The sequence below is a fragment of the Taudactylus pleione genome, unplaced genomic scaffold (genome assembly GCF_031769625.1).
Source record: "Taudactylus pleione unplaced genomic scaffold, aTauple2 ptg000332l, whole genome shotgun sequence".
In the NCBI taxonomy this organism is placed as follows: domain Eukaryota; kingdom Metazoa; phylum Chordata; class Amphibia; order Anura; family Myobatrachidae; genus Taudactylus; species Taudactylus pleione.
Window position 1 is genome coordinate 2524055 of NW_028284733.1, and position 24878 is coordinate 2548932.

Below are 24878 nucleotides of genomic sequence, written 5' to 3' on the forward strand. Positions count from 1 at the left end.
CGCACCTACATGAGGTGCGAGGTAAAATCAAACAGCGGGGACTTGCGCGCGGGGTCTCAGGGACACCCGCGCGTGGAATCCCCGCTAATTGATTCCCGTCCAGCGCGACAATTAGCCGCGGGTGAAACCCTGCGGCTAATTGAATATGCCCCTTAGTGTCACAAGATTAATTATTTATGAATAAGAATAACTCACTGCACTACAACTTATAGTTTCACAATATGTGGATGATAAACTGCGGTCTGTTCGGCAGTGTCACCAAACAATAATAGCGCAACTAAGTTGCTAATGCACACACACAAAAAGAAAATATTTTTTTTTTGTGGATTGATATTATTAAATTCATTTCACTTTTATGTTTTTTACACTGGGGTAGAGCACCCCTGAATGAGGCCGCAGCCCCTTGATGAGTGCGGACAGACCACCAGCAGAGTCACAAATACATGGACGATAAACTGCGAAAGTTTCACCGTACAAAAATAGTGCAGCTAAGTTACTACCGCACACAAACAAAAAAAAGCATTCTTCTTTTTTTTTAAACTGGGGAAGAGCACCCCCCCATGGACAACACAGCACCCATTTACGGACTGCAGCCCTAGCCTGGTGGACAGGACTAAAACACAGCAGCAGCCACAGTTAATTGACAGGACAAGTGACACAGCAACTGCGGCACCCACTGAAGGAAGCCCCCCTTTATATACTGCAGCCTAAGCCCCATTATGGACAACACAGCAGCAGCCTTCAGGCCAAGACCCCGACTGGACACACACTCAATGACTGACAGTGACTGACTACACATCTGCTAACTTCTATCTCTACAGCCGGAGTGAAAATGGCGCCGACTGCGGGGACCTTATATAATCCAAAACCCATGAGAATCCGACAGCGGGAGGATGACGTTTTGCCTCGTTTTCAGATCCGAGTCAGGCAGTAAAACCCGAGCCGGACTCGGTTCTTGCATCGGATCAGGAAGTTCGGGTGGGTCCAATTCTCAGAGAACCGGACCCGCTCATCTCTAATATATACAGTATGTGTATATATATATATATATATATATATATATATATATACATACATATATGGAGAAATATATATTGTGTTATAGACACACTTTGATTGAGACTGGATGGGTACAATGGAGTAGGCTGATGGTGTTCTAAATTAACTTAATTAACCCATGTTCAGTTGTTCTGTAACTATAAATGCAAACGTATGCAGGCCGGGGATAGATTCATATAATATATGCCTGAGAAATCTATATTATTTGTGGGTGGTCAGGGGCAGGTAAGAAAAGCGGATGATCATGACGCCAGTTGCCGGCATTAAGAACTTCTTGTGATTGGCTGTGTGACAATGCTTCCCTGACACCAGTAGGTGCTGTCTTTATTGACACTGACATATATTTTGATTTTGCGAGTGCGTTTAAGCATTTTTTTCCCAATTACGTTAACAAGTTTGGTAATTGTTTCTGCTGTATTGAGAGGTGTTTGTAATTTTTTCATGCCTAATAACAAATACATTACGGCACATAAAATAAATGCTTTATAACATGGGCATAAGTGTATTTTGCATGTGCCTAGCATACAACTGATACATATATTGCTGCTGTGGAATGCAGATTGTCCTCTGTACAGTATATGGGAGGATATTAGCTATTTTTGTATTTGTTTTATTTGAGTTGTCTAAACCCATTTTTCCAGACAACTCTGCATCAAAACAATGTGGACAGAAACAAAGTTCAATACAAGGTTATGAGACTTTATATCTTGGTACATGTGAGTGTGTGGTGCAATGTTCTCATACTATTCATTTACTTCCCCAATCAGCTATAGGGCCTGATTCAGCAGTGGATAGAATTGCAAAGCCGCACACAAGAGGCTTTGCAATTCCTTCATGCTAAAATTCAAATACTGCATGAGGGTGGGTCTGAAGTTAAAAGACGTCTCCTGTTGACATCTGCTATCCCAGCGCTGCACCCGAGGTCGCAGCCTGGAATCACCATTGGTCACAATGTTGTGCGGCACTGGCCAGCTGAGTAAACCTCAACAGGCTGGCTGGCTTACAAGGCCAAGAAGTCTGTATCCATAGACACAGACCCCGGCCCAATCCCTCTCCCTGCACCATCCTCCAAACACCTCTGCCTGTCAATCATGCAGAGATAAAGAGGGCCTGTATGCACTCACTCACAGGACGCACTCAGCGCTTGTTCATAGTAGGTCCTGTGCTTGCGCAGATTCCACATAATTGGGCATCTGCGTGAGGATGCACACCAGCATCCTCTATAGAATCAGGCCCATGGATTGGATTAGAAATATTTTAATTGAATGTTTCTGTATACAAGGCTGATTAGTTGGTCCTGTGCAACCCTTTCCACAATTAGAGGGGAAATCGTTTAGCCACGGTAAATTATCGAATGGTAATTGTTCCCCCAGGGCTATCCAATTAGCCCCAAAGTGCGGCCACCTGCTGCACTTATCGGGGATTTTTTGGGGGGACCTCAGCAAGCTCCAAAAAATAATTATCCAGTTTATATGAAGCATCCTGCAAAATCTCATAGGTCTGTGATCTTATTTTGCATTCTATGTGCATTTACTAAGATTAATTTTTGGTCGAGTTAGCATTGTCTGGAGAGTTTGGGCATTTTTTCCCACTCGCAAATTCAAACTCGGGAGAGAAATCTACTTTGCTACAGGAAAATTCTGGAGAGTTAGCAAACTCTCTTCACTTCACCATTGGCCAAACTCAAGTAACTTTTCCCTAGTAAAGATAGGATTTGGGAATTTACCAAATTGAGAGTTTCTAAACTCTCATGAGAACGGACAAAACTCCTGTCCAAATTCGTGAAATCAATTCACCTTCCTGTGAGCTGTGAGTTCAGCACAAACATATACAGATCAGTGTGATCCATGTATGTTTCTGCCTCTAAATAGTAAATGAAGGGTTCATTTAAAAGAAAAAATGACCAAGGGTCCCCTCCCAAAAGCATAACCAGCTTCAGGCTGCTCAGCCAGTCCTGGTTCCTAAAAATACAGGGAAAAAATGAATAAGGTTCCTCCGTATTTTAGGAACCAGTACCTGGCTGCAGGGCCATTCCTGGTTTTAAATATAGGGGGAAAAAATGTGTAAGGGTCCCCCTATATTTAATATCGACACCGGACCCAAACCAACTGGGGTGTAATGCCACAGCCAGGGGACTCTATCACTGGGTCTCCCCAGCTAAAGCATTCACACCCCAAGCCAGTCAACCTAAGCCGAAGCTCTCAGGGGAGGTAGGGACCCCCCAAGAAGGGGTCCCCCCTCTACCAACACCCCAGGCTTAAACTGCATGCACACGGTATGATCTGCACAACCAACGATATCACAGAACAACTTCCCTTGAACTTTCTGTAGTGCAGGACAAACGATATTGGGTGTACACACTAAAAGATATCTATGATAGATATATTTTAGTGATGTCATCCTGCCACATCTCTGAACATGCAAATCATGATGAAATAATCCAAGTTGGCCAGCATGCACGGACGACCATAGATATCATTATCGTCCAGCCCGGGCCTGGTTATGTCTCTTGGGGGGGACCCTACATTGTTTTTTTTAAACATTTAACCCTTTTTTTTACAGGTACAGCACAAGCAGCCTTCACATATCTCACTGATATGGGCAGGCTGCTTGTTCAGGAAAGTTTGGAAGAGAGAAAAAACTGCAATATTGAGTGAGTAGTCTCATCTAAACTTGCTACTCGGGGGAGATATCTCGATCTGCTTCACCATCAGAAAATTCACTCTCAGCAAAACTCACTTCTTAGTATATTTTGTAAGTTTCAGAAGCCTCAAATCACCTGAGTTTCCGTGATGCTAATCGAGTTTAAAAAAGAAAAAACTCAATCAGACTCGAATCTTACCCCTTAGTATCTAATTTCTATTGAAATCACTGTTTTCTACAATGTCCACCCAGCTCCCTAACTGCCTGGTTGTGCATATCTTCTGTCACAAGCCCTGCCAGAGAATGTACACAAATCACATGGTCACCCTTATGCTGGGTACACACTAGCAGATACATTCTGCATATCTGATTAACATACTAATTCGACAGAGTGATTATCGGATCGATGCGCACCCGTACAATCAGAACAATTCCAGGCCCAGTGTGCACTGTCTTCAGATGTCCGTTTATCGGCTAACGCTCCTGCAAACACACTATCCAATTATTAGGCTGATTAGCCAATTATCGTCTGATTCACCCAATAATTGGATTGTTATGTTTTACTTTGGGAAATCCCCTACTGAGGGGGTGAAAGCTGAAGTCCCTGGTTCAGGAAGAAATCGAATGTGTGTGGACTGTATATACGATCTCCTCATCCACGAATATCGGATGTTGGCGAGACCTGACCAAAGGCGTGGAGTCTAACCTGCTGGGAGGTGTTCACCAGTGACCCCTCCAAATGGAATATGGGTTTGAGCTGCACCCAGCAGGCATGTCGCGGCCATTTGGTCAAGTATCCGATACCCACGGGGATAGAGACAATACAACGATTGCCCAAGAGATATACTTCAGGAAGAAGTACAGCTGCATAAGGAGTTGATATTAGTAATTTTACCCAGGTAAAGTGTTTTAGATGTACTGTTGCACAAAGAGGTGGCACTTGTAGCTACATGCAGGCAAGGTGCTATGATGCACTGTTGCAAAAGGAGGGTGGTAGTTGTATGGCACACAGGCAAGATGTTTGGATGCACTGTTGCACAAGGAGATTGCACTTGTAAGGCACACAGGCAAGATGTTTGGACGCACTGTTGCACAAGGAGATTGCACTTGTAAGGCACACAGGCAAGATGTTTGGATGCACTGTTGCACAAGGAGATGGCACTTGTAAGGCACACAGGAAAGATGTTCGGACGCACTGTTGTACAAGGAGATGGCACATGGAGACTCTAGGGTATCATGATACGGAACCTAGAATGAGGTGACTGCAAGTATACACAAGGTAGTGACAATGTTGAACAGGCAACTTCCTTCTGTCCGGAGACTGGCTTTTATACCCTGAGGTAGCAAATCATTGGTGGACAGCATCAGCTGACCACCACCATGCTCCCATTGGGTAAAGGGTAGTCAGCTGATGATGACTGTCATGGCTGCATCCATGATGGCAACCGCAGCAACCAAGGCACAGCGCAGCTCATGGATGTCCACATGGTTCTAGGCATAATACTCAGGGCGTCACTCGCCACCGCACCTGACGTCTGACCACCCGAGGGATTAGGGGAAGCTGGCGCTGTGGTGAGTAACGGCTGTTTTTAGCCGCAACCTGACATGGCTAGAGTGTACCCAGCTTTACTGTCTGGAGCATGGAATTTAATCAGCCAGGTACTTTAGGACAGCGTGAAAAAGAACTTTAGGAATATACAGATTTGTCCTCATACAGTCTTTCCGCAGTCACATCAAACAGCCCTTTTTGGCTAGAGAAGTCCTAAGAGACTCTGCTTTTGGCGATGGTTTTTTGCTTGAATGTGTATCGTAAGCTGGGTTCTCACTTGTATAATCCTATTTTCGATGCGAGTTTAGTTTCAATTTCACCTTTGTTCAGAAGTCCTAATCAAGGTGCCGATTCGTGGGTACAAACGTTTACAATCTAACTTGTGATCCACATTTTTCATCTGTCAAAACCATCTGCTGAAAATGCTGTAACTGTACACACTAGGCAGAAACATCAGACTAACAATAGTAAAGGTGCATACACAGGGCCTCTTTCAGAAAGGATCGCTAATGCGATTGCAGCCACAATCGCGCACGCAGTTCTGCTACGAAAGTATGATAATGATTGCAATCGCAAAGCCCTTGCATGGACTACATGTAGATGCCCATTCTCCCTCTTGCACATATGTAATACCTTGCAATCCACTCCAAACATCGGTAACACTGAAGTACATCGGAGCCACTCGCACATTTAAGGCAGGTCTGACCCTACCACTAAATTGCTAACTTTCCTGCACACATGCTGCGTATGCCATGGCTTTCAAACGCATTGGCACGCCTGCATTTGTCCGACCACCCCCCCTGGGTTTGCATGCTCACTGTGATTGCAGTCCCGATCACAATGGAATGATCGCACAATAGTAATTGCGATTATATACGCAGCTTGGGCTTTCACTGCATGCAATGAGGTTAGAAATTCCTGAGTAAGGTCAGACCTTGTGCAAGAGGGCGTGAGGCTCCGATTGTACTTGATGTTATGATCCTTACTGAATCAGGCCCTAAGACACAAGTCTGAAGAGAAGTTTGGGATGCTGCTCATCACTCCGGGTGTCTTGCGCTGCATGGGGTATTGAGGCTTGGTGCATGAGGAGGACACATCAGTATGGGCTTTATTTACAAAGTGGCAGCTCTTGTAAGCCGACGCTTCCTTGCAGGTTGTAGATAAAAATGTAACATGGCGCTTAGTAAATAAAGCCCTATATCCTCTAAAAAGTCATATCTACAAACCATTTATCAATGCATTAATGATGTTACTGTAGTGTATTAGTGGGATGGTCTTTTTCTCTCTGTAACAGTTTACAAAACAGGATGTTGCTTATTTTACAAAGTAACAAGTGCAAAGTCACTTCCACAGAAGACAATTTACTGTGCAACTTTAACTTACGTTTCTTATTTATGAAAACTAACATCCACAAAGACAGCTATGTACAAAATGTAAGTAACTCATTCATTCATTTTTATTTCTGAAATTTAAAGAACTTCATGTATGGTACATAATCTATAAGATTACTGAAGACATAGCTTAACATATTGAAATAGTTACAAACTAATATTTAAATGATCAAAACTCTTCTGAGTGGTAACTTGGAAACATTTTTATGCTTGTCTTCTCTAGTTTTTTTTACGATATTGTCCAAAAATTGTTCTCAAGTGTGAAATTAACTGTTCGACTAACAGGCTCCATAGAGCTGCGTCCAGCTTACAGTAGATCTTTCAGTGTGAGAAATGTTCTTCCTATAGTAGTCTTATAACCACTAGGATCTGATTTGCATTCAAAAAAGAAGGGTGTGAGAAGTGTGTATTAGTGTGACTGTGTATTAGTTGGGGGAATTGAAATTAATCTGGAAATCAGTTGATAGTCATTGATCACCGCAGGGCATTGGACTGTGATGACATGAAGCATATAAGATTGTCACATGGCTGTATGTGGGGAGTACAGGACTATGGTGGGATATGCAGGACATATTACTGTCCGTGATTGGTATGAGGCTCCTGTGCTGGGCATAGAGCAGAATTTGGTACAATAGATGTACAGTATTAATATATGTAAAGAGCATGAAACTGTTATTGTGATCTCGGCTCTGGTGTATGATAGTAATGGTGTAGTGTGTGATAGTGATCTGAGCTCTGGTGTATGAGAGTAATGGCGCAATGTGTGATAGTGATCTCAGCTCTGGTGATGATAGCAATGGTGCAGTGTGTGATAGTGATCTGTGAGCCTGATTCAGAGCCGGACGCTATTTGCGCTCGTTCGTTCAGAAAAAGGGGCCAGATATTTAAATAGAGCGCTCGCTCTTTGCGGTCTGTTGACGCCTCTATGTCTGAACGAGCGAACGAAACATGCTCTCGCTATTTTTAAAAAGACGCCCCCTGGCCGCTCGCATCCTACGTCATCTCCGCTATTTATTAAATTAATCGAGTACATCAAAAGGCGTATGAACTGCTCGCAGTGCTTGTCGTAGCATTTTCCTACCGAAATCATGCGAACAGTTCAGGCTAAAAGACAACCAAGTGACGTGGTCGATGACGCTGCTTTGTTAATTATGCACACCCATAAAACGCCCGTTTTGACCGTTTGGCACGCCTGCGTTCGGATCTCCACTCCCCGTTTTCAAGCACCTTCCCCTGTTACCACCCACAAACGCCTCATTCTGTCACTCAAATTAGCAGGCATTCGCTATTTTGCGAGCACACAATTTACGACCACAATGACTGGTTCACGCATGCATAGTACGACCCATACGCATGCGCAGTTGTGCGAACATCGCTCGGAGCGAACGAGCGGCTCTGAATCAGGCCCTGAGCTCTGGTGTATGGTAGTAATGGTGCAGTGTGTGAAAGTGATCTGAGCTCTGGTGTATGAGAGTAATGGTGCAATGTGTGATAGTGATCTCAGCTCTGGAGTACGATAGTAATGGTGCAGTGTGTGATAGTGATCTGAGCTCTGGTGTATGAGAGTAATGGTGCAATGTGTGATAGTGATCTCAGCTCTGGTGTATGATAGTAATGGTGCAGTGTGTGATAGTGATCTGAGCTCTGGTGTTTGAGAGTAATGGTGCAATGTGTGATAGTGATCTCAGCTCTGGTGTATGATAGCAATGGTGCAGTGTGTGGCAGAAATATGAGTTTCTGCTATTCCCTGTATTTATCATTTTAACTGTATTAACTGTACTGCACACACTGATATCTGCTTTTTATTTCTTATTATTATGATGCGGTTGATGATTTTTATTAATATTATTATTATATTTTTTATTTGTAAAGAACCAATATGTTATGTGTTGCTCTACATTGAGGGGTGTACTAAGACTATTTGCGTCACGTATAGGCCTATTCATCATGATATCAAATATCAACAGTGATACAGTAATTATGGATTGAACTTGCTGCTATAGTTCAGTACACATTTCGGAGACATTCCTCATGTCTCATTTATCACTTCTGAAAAGCCCTTTAGCTGCACTGTCCCCTTACCCTTTGCTGATACAGTGCATGTGCCTTTATCTGGGGACCCATGTGCAGGAGCTGCAGTTCAAGGTGCTGGCCTGCAGGTCCCAAGTAGGTCACAGTAGTGACCAGCTAGAGAAGAGACCCCCGGAGCTATGACTAAAGTGCAATTTGAGACACCCAAACCTCCATAAAACAGACTTGTCATGGGAGGGATGGACTGCAGGAGGAGCGGAGAGCTGCACACAGGGAGGACCCAGCATTGTGGGATCTGAAACGATCCCTCTGCTGCACATGCTGCCATGTAAATGGCAGCTTGTGAACACTATCAGGGGCTGTATGTCATCTCAGGATGGTGTACAGTAACACTCACATGTTCCTAGCATTTTGGAACTTGATGAATGGCATAATTTGTACTTCCCCATTCTGAAGTACTAAAGTATAGGGACTGTGAAAATTATGGGGGGATAATTGGAACCAGGTGATGTAAAAAACCTCACATCAATGATGATGAATAGGCCCCTAGAACTTGTATTGATATGTCCTTAAGCTACAACACCCCCTGCACTTTCATAGTACTGCAGTAAGAAATCACTAATTATCTCCAGAACTTATGATTGATGTACTGTAGTGGTGATCTATCTTAATGTTTTTCCTTTGTTGCAGTAAGAGACTAGAAAATAAACTATAACTGACCTAATTGCATTGAGCTACCCACCACATGTAGGTATAGAATATATAATTCAGAACAGAAATCAGTGACCAAGGTTCGTAAGACAATATAGAGCAGAATCACGGTACCCAAGCAGATGTTGTGCCAGGTGGAAAAATATAACAATGTGAAAATACACAGGCTGAATTTGGCCCAGATGGCAATCATATAGCAGATTTGGGTAACCAAGCAGATGTCGGCCCATATGGCTATTATATAGCAGGTTTGGGGAACCAAGCAGATGTTGGCTCAGATGGCAATCATATAGCAAGTTTTTTTACCCATGCAGAAGTTGGTCCTGATGGCAATGATAAAGCAGATTTGGGTACCCAAACAGAAGTTGGTCCAGATGGCAATCATATAGCAGATTTGGGTACCTAAGCAGATGACAGCCAATATGCCAATAATATAGTAGATTTGGGTACACAAGCAGAAGTTGGCTCTGTTGGCAATTATAAAGCAGATTTGGGTACCCAAGTAGAAGTTGGCCCTGATGGCAATCATATAGCAAATGAGGGTACCCAAGCAGATGTCGGTCCAGATGGCAATCATATAGCAGATTAGGGTACCCAAGCAGATTTCGGCCCAGATGGCAATCATATAGCAGATTTGAATACAATAGCAGAGGTCAGTCCATGTGTCAAGGTAGAGTTACACAGACAGAGCCCACTAGATAAGGAGCACATTAGAGGCTAAGTGGTATATTTACTAAAGTGCGGGTTTTTAGAAGAGGAGATGTTGCCCATAGCAACCAATCAGATTCTAGCTATTGTCTTCTAGAAGATGCTAGAGAAATGTTAAGTAGAATCTGATTGATTGCTATGGGCAACATCTCCATTTCTAAAAACCTGCACTTTAGTAAAAACTGTATACTCCTAAGGCAGTAATGGAATACCTGGTGTGATAGGCCATAACTAGCAATGATTTCCAGAAGCAGTTACTATATAAAGCAGCAGGGACTAATCAGCATCTGGCATAGGACTAACCCCAAAGGCAGATAGAGCATATAAAGCATCCAGGACTAGCTACCCTGTCAATTAATGACTGCTGCACCGGAACATATGTAATAAATAAAGTCTTATGGTAGCAAGAGTTCAGCGCATACTGTCAGAGAAAATCAGGTACACAAAATATTATTTAAAACAGATAATAATTTATTCATAAATAGTACAACACTATAGATGTCAAAAAGACCAGTTTATTGTAAAAAAAACAGTTTAATACCGGTATACAACATATATTATAAAGAACCTTTACCACATAAAACAATACAAAACATAACAAACAATTTGGCCTAAAGGCACAAGGGTGTTGGTCCACTTCCAATAATATCTTCTAAAGATTCCTCTTTGTATAGTCTCTATATATTCAGTCCTCAAATCAATAGGTATAGTAGCATTAATGAAATCCTAGACAAGCAATGATTAAAAACAAAATCACATGCAATAGAACAAGTAGCGCTGGTGATATATAGATATTATATATGACATATAAACTGTGGTATGAATATATAAAAAACAATTTATTAAAAAAATGTTGCTGATTCCACAATAGGATATAACCAGTCAACACATAACATTAAAATCATGAATTCTCACCCATAATCTCAAGTCTATAATGAAACTTTGATATAAGATTTTAGTAGGGTACCATCGATGTTGCCTCAATTGGGGACTGTTCTTTATCCCTGGCTGCCGCTAGAGGAATGTCCCTTAAGATGTTGTAATCCAATTGGTGGGTCCTCAGATGATGCGGTCTCCTGTATGATATAATTGCTGCTTGGTAAAGTGCCTAGTCCTGGGCATCACATATACACATATTGTCCATCCAGTTTGGATGCATTGAATAACAAGCGTTCCTTAAATGCAACAATATTATATTGGGTGTAGAAATTCTGCTTGTAGAATCAAAAAGGTACTTACTGCAACTGCACCTCTAATGCTGATTGCAGATGTTAACATGATTTAAATGCTTATGCTCCAAACAGCCTTATCACCTGTCATATGATGGTAATAAGTATACCGAGTGGTGATCGGTGATGGAACACTCAACCTGTACTTAGCTAAGGTTAGACATAATTAGCTCTCTTGCTCTATCTGTGTAGGCTAGGTGTCAAGGCCAGCCATTTGAATTATGCTAAAACTATGATTCTACATATTCAGCATACAGTATTTAAACTCAATAACAATGCGTCCACACATGTCACTATGTTACCAAACAGGGGTCTTTTTTTTCCCCTTTGCAGGCCTTTAGCTTGGACAATATTCAAAACAGGATGTAGTTATGTTGCGGCCGCCGGTCACAATCCCGACGCCGGAATGTTAGCTAGAGATTTATGACAGGCGTCAAGATACTGACGCCTGTCATAATCCCGACGCCTGAATGCAGTAAGACGCGGGCCCGAGGTAAGTACAGGAGCCCAACCTCATAGCCGCGGAGGGGGGGAAGGTTAGGGTTAGGCACCCCCGGAAAGAGGACAGGGTTAGGAACCCCATTGGTAGAGTTAGGTTTAGGCACTAACGGGGTGAGGTTAGGTTTTGGCACTTGGAGGGGAGATTAGTGATAGTCACCCCTAAAGGAGGGTTAGGGTTGGGGGGAGGGGAGGATTAGCTGTACTTACCTCTGCTGTTGGGATTTCCTCACTTCGGCCAGCCGCTGTCGGGATTTGAACCGGCGGCTATACTGTCACCGGCAATACAATCCCATTCCATTCAAAACATACACAAGTTTATACAGATGGTCAATAGGGGGCAAGAGTTACACATACCACTATCATTGCCCCTACTGGTCACAATGTTCTTTCAAAGTGCAGAGTTTCCAAAATGATTCACAAAATGTAAAGAATGAGGAGCAGTGCATGATGTATGAACCTTTTTGCAGATTACTCTTAGTGAGAGAGCAATTTTATAAATGCTCAGATGGAAAGAACAATGAAGGCTGGAAACAGACAATGACTTGTGATGCAAACCATAAACACCAAACAAGGGAGATCATTCAGAAGATGAATGAAGTTATCCTATGCTAATTCCACCCATGGATGTACAGTCCAATTGTCCGTGCTGGATTTACAACAGGGCAGCTGGGTGGTCCCTCAGAGACCCCCACACATACCTACATAACAGAACATAATCTGGAACAGCACCCTGCAGCCAGTAGCACTAATGCAGAGCTGACCAGAGCACCTCTTGCAGTCTGTAGAGCTGGATGGAGCATCCTGAGGATGCTCTGCGTAGTGCTCTACTTTATAATGTCAACGCCCCCACCCCTAGGTGTGATATCACGATGGCATGGGTTCAGTCGGCGGGGCAAGCACAGGATGGCATATAGGTTCTCCTGCAAGAGTCACCTATTCCCCAGAATTACCTAATACCCATCATTTCCACCACCCACAGATCCTGAATTAAGGGCTACAGTCACTGGTCTTTTACATATCTTTATCACTATCAGAGAGCACTATGTGTCTCCATTTGTAGCAATAAATATTTTAAACACCCTGATTGTTGAAATGGTGTTTATGTTACATATACAAAGAATGCAATAAGCCGACCACACCGATCCAATCTAGGAGCAACGATTTAGCTAAAAACTTATCTCTTGACCAAACTAGGGGATGACCAGCCAGAGCAGTTAAGTAAACATTAGCACACCACCAAGGAGTGCAATATCCATCCACCATATTTACTGTAAAGGATCTCTGGACATCAGTCTTCTGCAGTACCTGGGCCAGAATCTGTGGCTGAGCACTCAGTTACCTGAACATTTTGATGTGGGTAAATTTATTGCTTACTGTAGTTCAATTTAGCTTTCCAAATGCAATAAACACTAGAGAAACTGAGGTACAAAACCCACAGTTCACACCTGGCGCTTAAATGATAATAAGGTGGTAAATAGTAAATTTGATTGGTATTCTATTGCACAAATACAGCGCTGCAAAACCTGATTAGTCAGTTGCTAATCTGACATAAAAGCGGAACACCAAAATTGTTAGATAGAAAGGTTTGCGCTGCTGTATTGAAAGTGCATTAACCAAAATTGATCCACATATGAAACTTCTCTGAATCAAAAAAACATTTATTAAACACTTACAATACTTGACACTTATAATTGACTGTAGTAATAATCCTGAAACTCTCCAAAGAGATAATAACAGTACATAAAAGAGACAGTAATTATAAGATGCTCTTGGAATTCCTATAATTGTATCCAATGTACATAAAAGAGACAGTAATAATAAGATGCTCTCGGAATTCCTATAATTGTATCCAATGCTGTTTTGGTTCAATTCAGAAGCTCACCGCTGAATATTGCATGACAGTGAATAACTCAAATAATGAGCTGAACAGGAATTGTCCTTTAATGCTTAGATAACATGTGTGTAAGCATTTATGCTGGGACTTGTGGTGCGGCGGAGCTCCTTGGTATGCAGCCCACTTAGTATCGAGGGAGAGAGTGTAAATAGCAAGCACTCCGCACACAAATAGCAAAGGTCACTTTGTAGTGGCAGGATCGGGGTAGCGGCTGTGAGGGAGACACGTACCTGGCCGACACCGCGGTCTTACAGCGGCCTCGTGCCTCCACTGCTGGTCAATCCACAACACTCCTCGATGTCCTGGTTTCCAGCTGACTGTGCTCTGGCGAGCAGCACCTTCCTCATGTGATACAAGTTCAAAGCAGAAGCAAGTAATGGCAATTGAAAAGTATCCAAATAGTAACAGCACTGGTCATAGTGTGTAGAGACCTCTTTCGATGTGTTTCGCTCCCCTCTTGGAGCTTTTTCAAGAATGGGGTATTCACTCCCAGCTTTCCTGCACCAAGAAGCAGATGTAGCATTTATCCAGCACCTTTATCCAGCACCTTTATTCCTGACTTACCAAAATTATGTGATAAAGGTAGGATTTATTCTTAACCGGTTTAAAAAAACAGCATTAGTTGGGGCCACACCATTTTTGGAAAAACAAGTCCCTATATAAAATTCTTATCCAATATTTATACATAGCTTTTCTAAAGCCTTTGATGATCCTTCACCATGCCTTGACAGATGAGTTAAAATTGGTGAAATGATGGAAGGGGTCCAGCTCTGTAGTTGAGTATGTGGTGGACTTCAGTAAGTGAATAGGTAACATTAATTGGAACATGTATTGTCAGTGGGGGGGGGGGTTATACACAGGGTTACTGCACCAATCAATGAAAAAATGACATCATTAAGTTAAGACACACAGGGGCAGATGTACGTACTGTAGCTCTGGAAAGTGATAAATTAGAGATTGATAAACTACCAACCAATCAGCTAAAAACTGTAATTTTAAAACACAACTTGACAGTAAGGAGCTGCATGGCTGGTAGTTTATCACTTTCCATTTCTTAGTACATCTCTCCTACAGAGTCAAAATTGCACATGATAATAAAAAACGAACAGCAGTTTATTGATAAAAAATATATAACAATGTATACCATATATATTGGTATAAGCATATAAAGTTTATATATAATATAGAAGATACAGTATATACAACATATACTTAGAAAAGGTTTATAGTCAACTAGCTGGAGTACCCTGCATTGCCCGGGATTTTAAGAATGTTTGTTTACACATCATCCTCCAACCAACCTCTCCTTAGGCAGGCCTCATGAAAAGTGTGACAAACTTCCCCTTCAACAGTCCTAAGGTCTTCGAAGGAAGTAAGACCTGTAACCGTGTAAAGCAAATTTCGGAGATAGAAGCATTAAAAATTTGTTGAATGTACAGTGTAAACATGGCCAAGAGCTTCTGTTGCTCTGATACTAGAATGACCATCTACAACGACTCCCTGTTTTCTGTGCATAAAAACATTTTGAGAAGCATTCCATGTGTAATATTTTGGCAGCTCACAGTACAGCAGGGTCCTTGCAATGTCATCCTTTTGACACAGTTTGAAGAAGGAAGTCCATGTTGTTGCGTAATTTGGTATAGTCAGAGAGCTGAGAATGCTGGCAAAGCCTGCTAAAGCTCTCTTCGATAATAAACATTAAGATGATGACAAAACATGACAGCACAAAACTTTCGCTCCGAGGCCCTACCCATATGCCGTGAGACCCCACAATGAGCGTCCAGCAAAAATTGTGTTTTTTAATTAATTCAAAATTTACAGTAATTAATTTCAATTTCACATTTTTTTAGTTGCCTCCGCCGTGTTTTAATACACTCGTATATACAATGTCATGATCTTCGCTTGTAATATGTGAATTTGTATAGAAAGACAAAAGTACAAAAGGACAAATTTTTGCTTTTATATATTAGAGAAGATAGAAAAGAAAAAATATTAGATAAGCTAAATCCTTTTCGCATTCCGTACCTGACCTGTAGAGGGCGAATGCTGAGCAAAAATTGTGTTTTTTAATTAATTAAAAATGAACAGTAATTAATTTTGATTTAGTAGAGAAGATAGAAAAGAAAAATAGTAGATAAGCTAAATCCTTTTGTAATTCCATACCTGACCTGTAGAGGGCGAATACTATGCACAAATTGTGGTTTTTTAATTAATTAAAAGTTAACAGTAATTAATTTTGATTTCAAATTTTTTTAATTGCCTCCGCTGTGTTTTAATACGCTAGTATGTAAAATTTCACGATCGTGGCTTGTAAACTGTGGATTTGTATCGAAAGACAGAAGGACAAATTTTCGCTTTTATATAGTAGATACATCAACTTCAATGATCCCTGGGGAGCTCCCTTGTCTCAACCAGATTGAAGAACATGTAGAGACATCAATAGATGGGGCACCATGAATCAGCATGGTTCCAAGTGAGGCAAGCTAGTAGGGCTAACTTATGTGTCACATGAAATAGATTGAATGGACACTCACCAGTCACTAGAAAATGAGAGTTTAGTTACTCACAAGTCACATAATCTCAGTTGACGTTTCGGTCATCATCAGACCTTTGTCAAGACAGAACAATCACCGCAAAGCTCCCACCAGAAAATTCACTTTATCCCCTTAAAATTAGTGAAGGTGTCTACCCAGAACACATATGGGGCCAAATTTAATAGGGTGAGAGTTTAGAAAATGTGAGAGTTGAGCAGTAAATTTCTCACATTGGTTGAGTTTTAACTTTAAAATGGAAAAATATCAGTTTGAGATGATAAATCGTGAAAGTTTTTTGAGTTTGAAAAACATGCGAGTTTGACCAAGTTTAAAAAGTGTGTGAAAACTCTCACATTTTCTAAACTCTCACCCTATTACATTTGGCCCATGGTATTACTCTGCTTTTATTAACAACAGTGGGCAGTTTGACCTCAATTATGAATAATGCATATTACAGCATGATTTTGAGGTGCACGGAAATACCATCATGACTGCATTTCTGTATGCAGTAGTTCTGTGAAAATATGCCTTTGCTGCTAATATTTGTACAGAGACCCTCACCAGTTGCATCTACAATCTGTCCTTCGGTGGCACCATCGATATGGATATCTTGTATTCAAGTATTATATGTACAGTATGTACCTTTCATGTAATTATAAATACAAGTTTTGAAGATTTTCCATCCCCTCAGTGGGGCATCCAGGAATTAATAAAACTTTTGAGTTAAATCGCCAGGTTTTGTTGGTGGCCACAACTTTTTAAGTCAATACAGTAATATGTAACCGCCTAACTAACTTTTCTGTGTAAGAAAAAAGTTGAGCATACATCTCCTAGTAGACGTCCTAGTGGACAGCTACATCTTCTTTCTGTACCACCATTGTTCAGTTCTGATTAATAGAGGTCGAGAACCTACACAGAGGCACCATGGATTTTGCTCCAACAGATGGAAGTCTGGGCACCTGGGCAGTAGAGGAAGTGCAGCCAAGCATGAAGATTCAAACTGCTGGGCAGTATTTAAGAGCGTGTAATATAACAGTAATTGTTAGGTGATTAGTCTTCCTATGGATGCTTGCATGCTAACTATTGTGCCTATCAGCAGTGCCTCTATGTTTGCCCTGCCTACTTGGAAACCTTGTTGCCAGACTTTAGCCTGGACTTGACCTGCCTCTGCCTTTGACCTGCATACTTGGGTACCTTGTTTTTCAGACTTTGGAACCAGACCTGACTAGCCTCCTGTTTACTTTGTTACCAGACCCTGAACTGATCTGGACTTGTGTTCTATTAGATACCACTTTGCTGGTCTGCTGTTTACAGTAACTCTGCTACTGAGTCTCTGTACATGCTTCTATAGATCAATTTGTCCTAGAAAACTGAGCAGGTGAGTTACTTGATTACTTGTTTGAATTTGTTTGTAGCTAAGCTTAGCTGCATTAAGGAAATATGTGCCTCTAAATTAGAGATGTGCGTGGACCCCTGTGTTTTGGTTTTGGCAAAACTACCCAATATTTTATGGTTTTGGCAAAACCATCCCCAAATGTGTTCATTTGGATTAGTTTTTGGTTTTCTTTAATATTTATAAAATATGTAAAATCATGTACTGTAGTTTCTATCTGTTTACATGCAACCCAAACCCCGGGACTTGTTTTTTCAAATCTGAGTTCTGAACTTACAGCAGATTACGAGAGCTAGGAATCGGTTCTACTTGGAACCTCCAAAGTGCTCAGAGTCAGGACTCCATTTGACTTGAAAACTGAACCCTCATATCTCTAGTATAAAAAAATATTTTTAGCATCCATGTAGCAGGCAGATGATGATTATAGGTTAAAAGCTAGTTCCTGGCTCTGGACATGGACTTGTTGCTGTCTGAGGATTAAGATGTAATGCGGCAGCTGTTCAACACACTGCTATTAAAACACTCTAGAATAGTCTACAATTGGACGACCTTAGGTAATATCATATCAAAGTGAAGAATGAGCCAATTGCAGACAGATAGATGGCACTGCCCTGGCCTCCTCTCTTTTACTGTAACTTGAATAGTGAGTTGTGCTGCTGATGCCTCTGCAATGTACAGTAGCCCATATTACAGTTGGTAAAAAAATCCTCTTTGAAGAAAACAGTGGATGACAATATAAATAAATACATTGAATGTATTGAATGCAGAGATCATTATGCAAATACTTATTCTGATTGTGATTTTTTTTTTTGGAAACAGGAAATGTAGCCAACGGTAAAGGTTGTAGTGTTAACCATTGGAAAGCAGAGCACAAGATGAGTGCAACCAAGGTTTTTCTCCTCGCCATTTTCCAAGGTAAATTGATTCACATGACTTACTGGCTCACTGACTGACTCAGCAATGCCCAGCCAAACCTTTGGACCTAGAAACATGAATATCAGGGAGTATACAGTATGCCTTCCATGATGTACTGTAGGTATCCACTAAGAAGGGATTTTTTTAAATTTGACTCCTGATTGGGTGAAAAGGGCTAAAATGTTTCCTCCCCCTGTGCAATGTCCTGCCTGACTGTCTCATAATGGCTGTAGCACAGTTCAATTCAAACACCAACTGTCATCCAGAGTGCTGCCAAATATCACTGGCAGTTGGTTTGAGTAGTGAGGAAAGGGAATGTGTTACTACAGAGGTATGCATGGGGAATGTGTTACTATACAGGTGAGGAAAGGGAATGTCAAAAGTGTTAATATGGAGCGAGGGAGGGGAATGTGTTATTACATGGGTGAGCAGGGTTAATGTGTTACTACAGAGGTGAGGAAGGGGAATGTGTTACTACAGGGGTAAGCAAGGGTAATGTGTTACTAAATAGGTGATGGAGGTGAATGTTTTACTCCTGAAGGTGAGGGAGGTGATACATTACTACAGGTTTGAGTGAAGGTAATTTATTACTACAGGTGAGGGAGGGATTGTATTTTTGCACAGTTGAGGGAGGGGAATGACAAATGTGTTACAACATGGGCAAGAGAGGGAAGTGTGTTACTATAGAGGTGACAGGCTGTATGACTGCTAGAGCACTGGAGTGAATGTAAAGAACCAACAGGCTGTTCATTACATGTAACTCCTGGGGTGACTGATATATATGACTGTATATATGGTCCGTAACCTGGGACCATATATATATATACAGTCAGGTCCATAAATATTGGGACTTTGACAGAATTTTCAGATTTTGGCCTATATTCACCACCACAATGGTTTTGAAATGAAACAAACAAGATGTGCTTTAACTGCAGACTTTCAGATTTAATTTGAGGGTAATTACATCCAAATCAGGTGAACGGTGTAGGAATTACAAAAGTTTCAATGTGTGCCTCCCACTTTTTAAGGGGCCAAAAGTAATGGGACAAAAAGTAATGGAACCTGACTGTATATATATAAAGATATAGAGATGATGTTCTGTTGATTTGGGAGGGTTCCCTGATCTTTTTACTGATTTTATGTAGAGATGAGCGGGTTTGGATTGATTCGGATTTACTTCGTTCTCAAAATGGCATTTTATTGGCTATCAGCTATCACGTGTTTTGGAGAGCCAATAAAATAAATCCGAACTAATCCGAACTCGTGGTAATGTGGCGTTAAGAACCGAGTAAATCTGAACCCGCTCATCCATAATTTTATGACATACTGTATCTAAATAATAATGAATATAATCTAATTTTTACGTCAAATTTAAATAAAGACTCAATAGAATTTTTAGATCTTACTTTGTCCTCAAATAGAGATTAAATAAATACAGAAACTACGTAAAATCAGTAGACACGAACAGTTATGTTCATTATAGGAGCAGACACGCTAAACATTGGAAGGATAGTATACCCTTCTCGCAATTTTGTCGCATTAAGTGTAACTGCAATAACGAGGATATATGCAAAAAACAAATTAATATTTACAGAAAAAGATGTACAGATAGAGCATAGGCCTGGATGCACACAAGCACAGAAAATAGTCAAATAAACATAATAATAAACTGGTTCCCACCCATGACCTTTTTATCTTACAACATGCATCTCCTAGCCATTACTGAAACCTGGATTTCACCCTCTGACACCACTTCTCCTGCAGCTCTCTCCTCTGGGGGCCTCACCTTCTCCCTCACCCATTGGCCCGGGGTTTGCCATGGCGGTGGTGTTGGGGTCCTTCTATCCCCTTTTTACTCCTACCAACTCATACCCTTTTAACCATTCCTTAAATTTTCTCTACATTTGAGTTTCATGCTACTGTATAAACCTCTTCCAACCAGTGCACCTGCGAGTAGCTGTCATTTACCATCCTCCTGACCATCCCTCCAAATTTCTTGAAAACTTTGCTTCCTGGCTTCCTCACTTTCTCTCCTCTGACCTTCCCTCCATTATCCTAGGTGACTTCAATATTCCAATTGATATCCCCACTGAATCCTCTGCTTCCAAACTCCTTACCCTCACATATTCATTTGGTCTCTCCCAATGGACCTCCTCACCCTCCCATGTGAGTGGGAATTTGCTTGATCTAGTATTCACTCACCGTTGTGATATTTCAGATTACTCCAAATTCCCTATTCTCCTTCTCTGACCATCACCTTATTTCTTTTAATGTATCCCCCTCACCTTCCCCTCCTCTACCTCCTAAGACCCCTATCACTAAGTGTAACACTGAGGCTATTGACACAGTTTCTTTGTCTTCCCTGTTTGAAATGCTTCTCTCCCGTATCCTCTCTCTCTCCTGCACTGAACAAGCTGCTTCCCTAACAATGCCTCCTTTACTTCTGCTCTTGACTCTGTTGCTCCGGCAATCACTACTCACCCTCACAGATCCACACTTTCAATCCTGGCATTCAAATGCACCAGATACCTGCAAAAGTGTTCATGAACTGCTGAGCGACAGTGGAGAAGGTCACGATCTAAGGCAGAATTTCTCCATTGCAAATGTATGCTCTCATCTTACAGTGTTGCCCTGTCTCTCTCTAAACAGTCATGTTTCAAGCACCTCATCTCCTCCCAATCCTCAAATCCTCAGCGTCTTTTCACCACCTTCAACTCCCTCCTTTGTTCACCCCCTCCTAGCCTTCCCTCCTTGCTCTCTGCCCTTGACTTTGCTACCTACTTTTACATCTAAAATTGACTCCATATATCCAGACATCATATCCCACCAGTCTCCCAGCACTCCATGACCTCCTTTCCCGGATCACCCTCATCTTACATTTTCCCTACTCTGACATCCTTCTCCCCTGTATCTGGAGAGGAATTCATGGCCCTCATCTGGTCCTTCCCCCCCTTTCCACCTGCCCCCTTGACCCTATCCCTTCATATCTCCTCCGCTACCTCTCTCCTTGTGCATGTTCCCAACTTGTCCACCTTCTCAATCTCTCCCTTCTAATCTGGCACTGTACCTTCTGATTTCAAACATGCAATTGTTTCCCCATTATTAAAAAAACCTACCCTTTATCTTAACACTATTGCCAGCTATCGACCCATCTCTCTCCTGCCTTTTGCCTCCAAACTCTTTGAGAGTATTGTTTACAACTACCTTACTACCTTTCTTTCTTACCACTCCCTTCTTGACCCTTTTCAGTCTGGCTTCCATTCTCTCCACTCCACTGAAACTGACCTCACAAAAGTCAGCAATAACCTACTTGCTGCCAAATCCAAGGGCCCTACTCTCTGCTCATTCTCCTTGACCTATCTGCTACTTTTGACACTGTAGATCACCCTCTCCTGCTGCAAATCCTTCATTCCCTTGGTATACGTGACACTGCCCTCTCCTGGTTGTCCTCCTACCTCTCTGACCATCTGACCAATCCTTCTCTGTCTCCTCTCATGACTCCTCTTCCCCACATGACCTCTTACAGTAGGTGTTCTCCAAGGTCCTGTTCTTAGACCACTCCTATTCTCCCTCTATACATCCTCTCCAGGTGAACTTATCAGCTCTTTTGACCTCCATTATCATCTCTATGCTGATGTTGCTCAGACATCCCTTTCCATCCGCTGATGTCTCCCCCTCTCTCCTCATTCTTATCTCCAACTGTCTCTCTGCTATATCTTCCTGGATGTCCCAACAATTTCTTAAACTTAATATGTCTAAGACGGAGCTGATCATCTTCCCACCCTCCCACATAACCACACTTCCCACTGTTTCTTTATGAATTCATGGGACAACTATCTCCTCTGGCCCCAAATTTCACTGTATTGGAGTTATCCTGGACTCATCCCTCTTCTTCAAACCACATATACAGAACCTCTCACAGTCCTGTCATTTCCATCTCAAAAATATTTCCAGAATCAGACCAGATTGGACTACTCTAACCTCCTCCTATCTGTCCTCCACAACTCTCAATTCTCTCCTCTCCAGGCTGTCCTCAATGCTGCTGCTGACTCATCTTTCTCGCCAAAAGCTCTATATCTGCCTCCATTTTCCTACAAGCCCTTCACTGGCTCCACTTCCTCTTCAGAACCCAATTCAAGGTTCTCACTCTCACTTACATCTCTCCCATTTACATCTCTGACCTCATCTCCCTTCACTCTCCAGCCTGCAAAACATTAAACTTATGCAACCCGCGTCTCATGCCAACTGATTACTTACTCCCACCTCCAAGATTTTTCCCATTCTGCTCCACACCTTTGGAACTCTCTCCTTCTTTACATAACTTTCCACCCCTGTACACTCCTTCAAACGGGCTCTCAAGACCCACTAATTCATCAATGAGTTCCAGCTCTCAGCCTAACTTGCTGCTAGATGCTCCCTCCTCCCTGTCTACCCCATCTGTGTCACGCTTGTTTGTCTGCCCCTTCTCTTTAGAATGTAAACTCTTGCGAGCAGGGCCCTCTACCCTCTTGTGCCTCTCCTTAATTTATTTTAATCTACTTTACTCCCAACTAGGGCACCTAACATTTGGTTGCCTAAGCTCTGTTGCTTATTTGGGTGTTATGGTCACCAATGTAGCAATGTATATTATCCATGTCCTTGTCCAGCATTGTATTGTATTTTACAGTAAGTCACTTTTTAGTTTATGTACTTTGTAAGGCACTGCGGAACAGTTGTGGCACAATATAAATAAATAATACAAATAAAAGTTAATGTCCCAGCACTCCTTGTACTTAATAGTCAACAGTTACAATATCTGAGGACTTACCAGGTCCTGTCATCCTAATGCTAAATGCCACTAATGCTTTTCCGGCATCAGGAGACCTTGCGCAACAGGTATGTGAGGGTTTTAAACCTTTCATGTGCTGCTTACTTCCTATTGGCTCTGAGCGACCTGGAAAACCCGGAATTCTATATTTCCAGTTTGAGCTGTGCAGCCTAGAATACCCGGAATTCCAAACTTTAATTGTAGGTGCAGAATGTGCCAATCTTCTTTTCCTATCCCTTGGAGTGAGCTGATCCCAACAGATTGTGGGCAATTCAGGTGAGAGACCGCCTCTTTCACCACACATCCCCTTTATGCTTTTTCCAAACTTGGGGAAGCACACTTTTCCTTTTGTGACACGCCAAGACCATTCACCCTTCCGAATCACCTTTTCAGGCATTTATTTTTCATACCCCCTGAACATGGTAGGTTCTGGCAGAGGAGCAACCATCCTTCTTTTCTTGTGGACAGTGGTTCTGCTCTTTTCCGCTGCCCCACAAAGTATCCCTCAAAAAGCTAGTGAGACATCCGAGTGGTCTAGTGAGAAGTACAGGGACCAGACTTTCTTCTTGCCGTATAGCTTGTCGCCGTGCCTCATGAATGCAATACAGTTGTTGCTTTATGCCCACTCCTCCAGATGTATTTACCTTGTGCTCTATTATAGCAGTGTGCCCTAGCAAGGAAGAAAACACATCCTGTTTATTGTGAACTAAGGCTTCAACTTCTTTTCACTGTTTTACTGTGTCCCCCAGCGGAACTTCTGTAGGACCAGGTGAACTAGAGCAACCCCCAGGAACCTGAGGGGTGGTGGTTTCCAGCACATCCATGGCAACATCTGTTTTGTGTATAACACCTTTGCCAATATTTTTGTCTGGCCATAATTGGGCAAAGCTTTTGGATTTCTTTCCTTAGACATCAATTGCACAGAGGTTCATTCTCCAAATAGGACTGGCATTGTTTTCTCACTGTTCTCCCTTTTCCAAGGTAGAGCCTTGGAGACTTTACATTGACGTTGTCTCTTTGGATCCTTTACAAGCTCAACTAATCCCAGGAAATTGCATCCCAATATGATAGGCTAGGGGAGCTTAGGACCAACTGCAATGACCACCTCCTAAGTGCACCCCTTTATGTTGATGCTCACTCAAACCTGGAATAAGTTTTCTGTGGATCCATGAATGCAGAGTACTTGAACTAACCCTGGCATCTTTTCTACTACCCTGGACAGGACAGCCTCTGAGATCAGGCTTAGCTTGCTCCCTGAGTCTATAATAACTGGGAGTTCTCAGCCATTCAGTAACACAGTTTCTCACAATAATGGGGGTCTTGAATCCAGGGGTACCATTGTGCAAAAAGTGGGGTGCGTAGCACCCATACTAGCAACCCCACACTCCATAGGCTCTGTTTTTCTGGGACTGTCCTGCCTTATATGACCTGGCCCTCTGTTCTTATAGCAAACGACCCTGGCATCTCCAGCAGCGTTACCTTGAGGAGGGGTGACAGTCAGGGTCACAGAACA

General features: G+C 42.1%; 1 protein-coding gene across 1 annotated transcript in view; it reads left to right on the top strand.

Moving 5' to 3' along the window:
• Positions 1-18511: 18511 nt before the first annotated feature.
• The window catches only part of LOC148509083 (B-cell receptor CD22-like), a 63195-nt gene continuing 56828 nt past the window's right edge, over positions 18512-24878 (top strand). Inside the window, exon 1 of the mRNA XM_088443643.1 lies at positions 18512-18558. Within this exon, the coding sequence (XP_088299769.1) occupies positions 18519-18558 (40 nt within the window). The 5' untranslated portion in view covers positions 18512-18518. The remainder of the gene's footprint in view (positions 18559-24878) is intronic.